Genomic DNA, 9057 nt, shown 5'->3' with positions numbered 1-9057 from the left:
CACGGAGCTAAAGCTTTCCCAGTAAATCCATGCCTGGCATAACAACAAATGAAATTCCCTTCTTCTAATAATCCTGGCCAAAGACTGGTTTTTAAAAGCCTAAACAAAGGGAGACAGGAGAGCTAGCACATTATCATAAACCCCACAGATCATGTGAAAACACTGAGTGGAAGAAAATTCTTTTGAGCTTGCATTTTCAGAATAGCAGGAGGGATTTTCTTTTATATGAATTTGCTGTTTTCAACAGTCAAACTAGTTTTTCTTGCTGAGAAACATGCAAAAGAGGAATTTTGAGACAGGAAGCACCACTTGTATGAATCGGGAAACTGCCTGAAGATATCAAAAATAGGAAACAGCTAAAAGAGAAGAAAGATGGCCAGCAAAGTTGTATGCTAAAATTTAACAGATTACACAAGCAGTGAGACTATTTTGTGTTTACTATGCACCTTAAAAGGTTAGCCTGAAAAAAACTTCCTGCTTTCAAAGACTTTATAACTCCTCATGAAAACTTTGAAGCTCAGTTAAGTCTACCATATTTCTGTTTTTTCTCCCTCACTTTTTTTGGTAACATATGTTGAAGCATTTGAATGAAGTCAAGAACTTGGGTTACTTGAAACTTCACCTGTTTCTGCTTTTTTCCCCTCACTTGCAATCAATTAGTTGTTTAGAACAAACTATGAACAGAAGATTCTATGTTAAGGGAGGGAGGAATAAAATGGTACAGATTAAACTCTAAATAAAATAGAGTCCTACTCTCAGACAAATTTCTGAAAATAAAAATAAGCAAACAAAGGGAGAAATAGCAACAAAGCTGAAATGTTAAATCATTTTTGTTGATTTATCAACCTATGCACAAATGTTTTCAGCAAAAGAAACACTTTTAGCTGAAGGATGTATTCTTTCTAACAAGATGTCCTTTGGGTGCACTTAGCAAAAATGGTAGGTTTTCTTTTATAATTACATTTTTAAATAGAATCTAAGTTATGACCTGATTTAGAGTAAGTCTGTGATGTGTGTACTTTTCTTAGCTTTTTCAATGTAGTTTTTTTGGATACATTTACAGACCTTACACTAATAATTATTAGCTAATGGGATGTATTTGTCCCATCTTAACAAAATATTACAAGCTTTGTAGACTTCACATGGAAATCTGATCACCACCTTGATCTCATAAATCAAAACTAGTCATTTTTTTCCCTTATCTGTTTGACTTTTAACTCTCCTAAACATTGACTTATCAAGCTCTTAAAAGCAGACATCAAAAATGCAGAAAAAAACAGCAGGGTTTGATTGTAAGCAAAAAGCCACAGATTCCTTCATGCCAATGTAAAGCAATACCCAATAAAAAGTAATACTGGAAAATTCTTGGTACACAAGTCAGTTGAGAAGACTCAAATAAAAGTGGTAAAAATACTTATTGTGTTTAACCAGGATCTGTGTCTTTGAACAAGGGTTCTCACTTGCCAGCATAACCCCCATGTTAGACTACCAGCCATATATTTAGCAATTTGAATCATAAGAAGGCTTTACGTTGCTTTGAAAAAAGTCTAAGGATTGGTAACCAATCCCCTCCCCTGCTACCATTTATTCTGTCCTTTTTGCAGCTCTGGGATACGGTTCTCTCAATTGCCAGGGATTATGTCACTATTTCCACTTTTAAATTCACCATTTGACATGCCTTTCTTCCGCATGCTTTTTCTTTCCCTCTTCCTTCCTCCATAATGCTAAGGACACCATGGTACACACTAGCAGAGGAACAACAAGAAAAAACCAAAAGAGAACAATCAATCACAAGAGAGATGGTAAGAAACCAAAAAGTCCTACCTCATGCAGAGACCTCTTACTTAAACTAGTGATCTGGTAGAGTTCACTGACACTCCTGTAAATTATTAATTAGGTCATGCCACAAAATGCAACCTCTGATATAATCAATTTTCTACCCACCCACTAAAAAAGAAATGTGATGGCTTCCAAAGATGGTATCTACCTGACACCTCTCTTTTTACCCACCCTGCCAGGTCGCTAAACTGGGAATGTAAGACACAAAGCAAACCATGTCAGGAAAACAGGAAAGACAGGATATGTTTGAAAAGTCAAAATTTCTAAAATATTAGGTAGAAAAGGTGTTTGGTCCTGGTTGTCTTCATGAGGAAGAATTTAAGTAAGCCATTGATACACGGGACAAAAGGTATTTTATGTGAAGGAAAAAAAGTACAGAATTCCAAGCTGTCCTTACAATAAAATCAAAGGGAGAAAGTCTGCCTGTTAACAGAACCAACTAATGCTTTACAAAACCCCAATTTTCATTGAATAGATTTATATAAATTTCTGAAACGTATTACAGTGGTGTTTCCTTTGCCCTTTTAATACCTCACTGTTTACAGTATGTTGAATAAACATCTCCCCCTGGAAATAAACCAAACCACATCTAATGCATTAAGTTAATTTATGACTTTAAATATGACTAGCTACAACTGACAAAACCCTGTGGAAATAGGATGTTAAGTCTGATAGCTATCTCATAAAAAGTTTTTTTTTAATCCCAAGTTTTGAAAAAATATGCTTTCACTGCACAATGCTTCATGTAAATGCTTCCTGATACTAGAATGTATTTACCACTAAAGGACTTAATGCTTGCTTTCTTAAAAAAAATGAAGATATATTATATATATACGTAAAAAAAAGTGTATGACTAAGTATTCTGATCAGCTTAATGCTAACCACAGAAGAATTAAAATAAGAGAGTAGAGAGTTATAGGAGATGAGGCAAAGACACATTAGAAACCGCACCTGATAACCAGAAACTCTCTGGTCCCTGAGAAAGATTTTTGAAGTGTAGTGCAGACACACTTGCTCAGTGCTGAGTACAGCAAATATCAGTGGCAGCTATTCTTATCGATATTGTGACCATGGGCAAAACCTGCTCCTCACTGCTGATATTTGCCTCTATCGGTCTCAATGATCAAGCTTGTGAGAACATGCAAGAACAAGCAGAGTGGCATTACGCAGTCTTTGTACTTTCTTCTGAAGATGATGGTCCTGATGGGAAAGCCTTAGCCTGTGGAACTGCACAGTGCTTTATCATTAGCTGTGAGATACAGCCAGAGGGCTGGTGACACCCCAGCTTCACATGTTCTGCCAGTGGCACAGCAGCAGCTATGGATAGTCCTGGTTCCCAGGTGACTTCAGAAGGATGCCAAGGGAAAGCGACTGACTTACTTTCGAGCTAGAAATGGGAGGGTGTGTGCTGATGTGTTTAGGAAGACAATCATCTACAAGAAGCTACAGTCTCATCACTGCTGCGTAGGCTGTGGTTCACTTAGACTCTGAGCTCAAAAATAATGAAAGCAATCAGCAATGGTAGCGTACCACGTGGATGTTACAATGGGCACTTGGCCAAGATCCTATCCTTAAAAGAGTTTAGAAGCATTACACCAAATTTATCAACAAGTTTTTCCTAAATTGCCACTGTAGGTGCTGTTTCAAGGTAATGTTTTCTATCAACAGCTTTCCTACATTTAAGGCCTTTCCTTATTAGCAAAATACCATAATGCTGCAGGGACATTTCTTCACATAAATCTGTTTTGTGTTTGGGGAGATTAAATCTACCCTTGATCCTATGCGTCTGAACTAAATGCTGTGTGAAGAGCATATGCTCAACACTGCCTGATTCAATTCAGAATAGTGGCTAAAATGAAGAGCTACAACTTTGCATCCATGTACCTGAAAAGCATAAAAGATTATTATCTGAATATGTTTGAAGTTTCTGTAATTCAAAGGCCTCTCGGTACACTCTAGTTATGTCTTTCTACTGCTGCTGCAGTGGGTAACTGTTTCTAGTGGTGTATTGATTAGTGCTACAGGAGGCAACAGAGAGGGGGCTTGCCTTTGTTTTTCCTTTTTTTAAACAGCAGTGATACTGGACAAGTTATCAATCCATTTACTAAAGTGATTGTAAATCCTGTTTCATGTATTTTCAAACATTAATGGAGTGAAAAAAATAATCAGATCTACCCTGGAGGTGATGTTAAGTTCTACAAAATTTTCTTTTGAGTATTTTAATTTCCTGCCATTTCTCCTCAACTGTGGACTAGATGATTGACAGTTTCTGAAACAAAATGGTTGGATGCTGCCCCCTTGTGAGCCAGGCCCTTGCTCCGGAGACAGCTGGACCACGACTGCCTAAAACTCTTTCTGTCGCCAGCTCCCTCTCCCCAAGAAAAAGCGGCCGATTCTTTGTCCCAAACCCTAATTTGGCTACGGTGGTATTTATCACATACGACAGCAGGTAGGGTCAGTACTGTGCCTCCATAAAGGCCAACAGCCAACACTTCTGAATGAGAAAGACCTTGTTCCCTCCGGTATCATTTTGATCAACACCAACTTTTAGGCCTTTTACCTTAGGCTGCCAGAATACATTACAAGCATTAATAACTCCCACAACTCCTGCCCAAAGTAGGTCAGCAGCATTGCCCTTGTTTAATCAACAGCTGGCATGTGGCACGGGGGCAGGAGACGCTGCCAAGGGTGGCAAAGCAACGGAGGTGCCCCGGCAGGTCCTCCTGTGCAGGTACCTGTATCACCACAGTTAAACCCTGTGTTAAAGCTGTTTGTGCTGGTCTTGTTCACTGACCTGTGTAGCATGGGCCCTGCCCCGCCATTTTGGTTGAGGAACACTCTTCTCTCGGACCAGAGTCCCTAGTGCCTGCTCTCACCGCTGAATATGCCACAGGAATCCGAAACAACATCACGTGTTTGCCTCTAATACCTCGTGGAAGGGAGAGGCTTTATTCAAACCACCTTCTCAGAGGTTTTGAAGTTTCAGCCACTGCGCTGCACCTTCAGGAGGGGGTGCCACAGCCCACCTCTCACCGTGTCTGTTACAAAGGGATGCGAGGGGAAAAACCGCAGGGCTCTGAATATCGATGAAGGTTCTGGGCAGTCGGCGTGTTCCTCTTCTTTCCCGAAAGGTCTTCCCTGAACCCTTTTTGCAGCAGCATCTCGGGGGGTGAAGCCAATCAAGCAAATTGGGGGTTTTTTTCCTTTCCAAACGTCTGATTGAAACGCAAAATCGCTTCTCTAACGCCAGAGGCTGTGCCTGCCTTCTCAAAAGGCCTCTGGCGGCTCCGCAGGGGCTCCAGAAGCCGAAGCGCCGGGCGGGCGGCGGCCGCCCCCCGTCAGCTCTGCGCCCCTTCCCGCCCTCCCGCCTTTACGGGGCTCCGCCGCCCTCCCCTCAGGCGCTGCTCGGCCACCTCGCAGGGGTCCTGGTTCAGAGCGGAGGCCCTTTGCCGTACAGCATGGCGGCGCTATGGCGGAGGCGGGAGCGTCTCCTTGGAGCGTCGGGGCTGTGCCGTACGGTGCGAGCCCTCTCAGGTACGGGGCGCTCGCTGGGCTCAGGCCTGGCAGAGGCTGCGCCTCCGCCTTTCCTCGCGGGAAGCGGGCTGCCCTCTCCCCCTGACGGCGAAAGCGCCTGGGGAGGGGCCCCCGAGCCCTCCCCACCTCCCGCGCGGCGGGGAGAGACCCGCGGGCGCCTCACTTGAGCGACAGCTGTGGGGACCGGAGCCCGCCGCCCACGCCGGAGGTGTCACTCTCCTCCCTCAGCGGCGGAGGCGGGAAGGGCGGCGGGCTGCCTCCATCCGTAACGGCTGCCGGAGCCACCCCCGCCCCGGTTCCTCTCTCGGAGCCGGCCCTCGGCCCCCGCGTTGCTGAGGGAGCCCCGGGGCCACAGGTGGCGGTGAAGTGGGCAAGGCCTCCTGCGCCCCTGCGGTGGGGCTCTCCGGAGGGGTACCGGGGCAGCCAGGCCGTTCCTCTAGGCTTAACGCCAAGGACCGGGGGGATCGGCCTTCCCAGTCCAACTGCCCGCTCTGAACTGCCGAGAAAAGACCCCCCCAACCCCATGGCGGCACAGCTGGTGTCGGGTGCTGCGGGCCTCGGCTGTTCTCCCTGAGCCAGGCAGCTCTCTGAAATCAGGGCTTGTCCTGATGCCCTGGCTAAGAAAGGAGTTACTGCTCACCTGTGGGCTTCTCCTGCAGCTTCAGAACTGCTCTGGGAGGCTGGGCTGTGGGACACTGAGGTGGCAGAAGGGACCAGCTTCCCTCTGACTGTCCCACTGCACCCCTGCAAGGCCTACGTAGCAGCTGAAGCTTTGCGAGTCTGATAAGGTGGCCCTGGTGAAAAAAATCTCTCTAAAACCTGCTGCAATGCAGAGACAGAAGACCTATACTGGTCCAACTGTCTAATCATGCAGAAAGAGCTTCTTGGACACTATATAAAAGTCTAATCTATTTCCTCACTTCTGGATTGCTTTATTTTCTGTATTTCATTCACAAATCCAGACTAGATAGTTTAACAATTTTTGGAGACTGCTTTGGGACACTGAAAAAACACAGTGCTCTTGTAAAGAAACCCCAAATCAGCAATAATCAATTGTAAAAAATAGTGTACTTTTTGATATTTACCTTCTCACATACCTCTCCCATCTTCCTTGCCTGTTTCTCTTCTTTTTTTTTTCACGTCCTTTTCACAGGAAAGAATGAGTATGATCTTCTGGTAATTGGTGGAGGGTCTGGAGGCCTTGCTTGTGCGAAAGAAGGTTCGTATGTATAAATAACTAACAATAGTTTTGTTTTAGCTGAAGCAGCGTTTATGGAAACTAAGAAAAGTTGTACTAATAATGCTAAGGCTTTTTAAGAAACATAGTATACTTCAGTCTCTGCACATTAATCATTAACTTAGCTCCATACAGTTAATCTGCAAATTAGTTCACACCCTCAGGTGGGGTAATCTTGTTTGGCCTTCCAGTTCACCTTTTGAAAAATATTTCTTCTTTTGTCATGGGAAAACTTAATAAGCTTTTGTGTCACTGTTATTGTAAAATATTCTGAGTGCCTTCATAGATGCTGTACTTTTTAATGATACTGTTTCTTCTTTCTGTGTTAAAACAACAGTCCCTTCAGACTGTTTCCAAGAGCTGTTTGGAAACAGAGAACCTTGAACAGAGAACCTGCTGCAGAGAACCTTGCCCTTTTGTAACTCAATGTAACATGCTCAACAACCCAAAAGGTTCTTAAACATCTTATTTGGGGTCAAGCTGCATTTTTAGGGTTGGTGGAAGCTGGAGGCCCTAGTTGTTTAAGTGCCTTCTGGAGAATCTGCTGGCTACACAGGCAGCCTGGGTCCCTAGTCTGGCATTTGGAGTTGGACAGTAAAAACCACCAGCCATCATCTCCTGTACTCTTTATCTGTACCTGTGCTACTAAAAATGCTTAGGTTTGTGTGTTTCTCCCTCCTGTAAATATTTTGTCTTGCTTTTTGTTTAAAGCTGCTCAGTTTGGAAGGAAAGTGGCCGTTCTGGATTATGTGGAACCTTCTCCACAAGGTATGGAAGACAAATGCTAGGATAATATTTGCACATGTGTATAAAACAGTTGCCTAGGTGAGCAGGTTGCTCCAGGCAGCAAAGTGGCCAAAGCCCTGCTGCCTGCTTTTCTTGTGGTAAAAGTCCTTAAGCCCAGCTTACTGTACTGCTCATTTCCTCCAATCATGTCCCAGCTTTGCCTACTTCCCCTGCACATTAAGGTTGTTAGCAGTGTTTGATTCTACCATTTGTTGTAGACTTTGGACCTAAATATGTGAGAATATTGTCTTTGTCAAAATGTCATTTATAATTTCTAAAAATCATGAATTGCATCATGTTGAGGCTTTTCATGTACAATATGTAAAATAAGATCTGCAAATGCAAATAAGCAAATGTGAATGTGTAGTAACTGGATCCTCAGAGCTCTGAGGAACAACTTGAGATGGTTTGAACTTTGGAAGAAAAATATAGAGATTGTTTTTATCAAAACAAATGAACATAAGCAAAGTTAGAAACTGATCTGTAGGAGACAGTAAACTGCGTGTTGTTTCAGAACTTTTAAACTGATTGTATCAATAACCTAATTCTCTAAGTAATCCGATTGCATTAAGTTACATTAACCTGATGCATTTACTTTTTTTTTTACTTTTTTTTTTTTTTTCTCCAAGGAACCAAATGGGGACTTGGTGGAACCTGTGTGAATGTTGGCTGCATTCCTAAAAAACTTATGCATCAAGCAGCCCTTTTAGGGAGTGCTCTTAAAGATGCCCAACACTATGGCTGGAATATAGCCCAACCTGTTCATCATACCTGGTAAAGATTATTGCCCGTATCCGCTCCTATGTGCTGCAAATGCGTAACAACTTTTCCTAGTTGATGTTTATTTAGGGACAGTTAGGGAAGTGAATTTTGCATGAAGCTTTTTAGACTGCTCCTTGTTTAAAACACAAAACTGTATTTACTGGTTTATCATGGTAGATATTAAGTTCTTTTGGACTTGATAATTTACTTTTATAAAAAGAGGTACTGTAGAACATTCGTAACTTCTAGCAATTCCCTGTGTCTTGGAGTTGTATAATCTGAAATTATAATGTGATGACTTCATGTTCATATTCTTGTTTTGTGATAGGTCTGTGATGGCAGAAGCTGTTCAGAATTATGTGAAATCCTTAAACTGGGGACACAGAGTGCAACTACAAGACAAGTAAATAAGACTTTGAAGTTCATCTTTCTTCACGTAGTCCATGAGCTACTCTTCTCCTTGTAGAATTGCTGAATTGCCTTTGGAGTTTCTCATTAGAGCTAGTGTTTTGAGTTTGTAAGTCATTTCTGCTCGGGACCCTAAGTGCCCTTGCCAATGTAAGTGATTTGGGTTTTTTTCCCCCCTTCCTATTCTTTTCTGGGAAATAGTGGTTGAAAGTGACTATACATGAAAGCTTTTTAACAGTCTAGTGATCAGGTGTTATGGTTTGGGCTGGACTGCTTTAGTTCTGTTTTACCTCAAACAAGTACATTAGGGGATGCTCTCTTTAATCTGGGGAGGTTTTGCATTAATATGAAGTAGTCAGGGTTTCTCAAGATAATTTTAAGCTTGTCCACCAAAATTTATATGCCATACAAGTCCACAGATGATATTATGCTAGAGCAGCTGATTTTTTTTTTCTTACAGTGCATAAATGGTTCCGTGTTTTTCAGCATGC

The 9057-nt window shown here is 42.7% G+C and overlaps 1 protein-coding gene across 2 annotated transcripts in view; it reads left to right on the top strand.

The window, feature by feature from the left end:
- Positions 1 to 5297: 5297 nt before the first annotated feature.
- The window catches only part of TXNRD2 (thioredoxin reductase 2), a gene marked incomplete at its 5' end in the record, with an annotated part of 35118 nt that continues 31358 nt past the window's right edge, over positions 5298 to 9057 (top strand). Inside the window, 5 exons of one of the 2 annotated variants that reach the window (XM_082491572.1) lie at positions 5298 to 5373; positions 6527 to 6600; positions 7330 to 7378; positions 8026 to 8170; positions 8487 to 8561. In XM_082491572.1, coding sequence (XP_082347698.1) covers positions 5298 to 5373; positions 6527 to 6600; positions 7330 to 7378; positions 8026 to 8170; positions 8487 to 8561 — 419 coding nt within the window. The remainder of the gene's footprint in view (positions 5374 to 6526; positions 6601 to 7329; positions 7379 to 8025; positions 8171 to 8486; positions 8562 to 9057) is intronic. The other variant, XM_082491573.1, reaches the window with a different exon arrangement.

The sequence above is a fragment of the Vanellus vanellus genome (assembly GCF_965231255.1).
Source record: "Vanellus vanellus genome assembly, chromosome: 16".
Lineage (NCBI taxonomy): Eukaryota > Metazoa > Chordata > Aves > Charadriiformes > Charadriidae > Vanellus > Vanellus vanellus.
The sequence above is the reverse complement of the archived record's forward strand: the minus strand, read 5'-3'. Positions and strand labels throughout refer to the sequence as shown.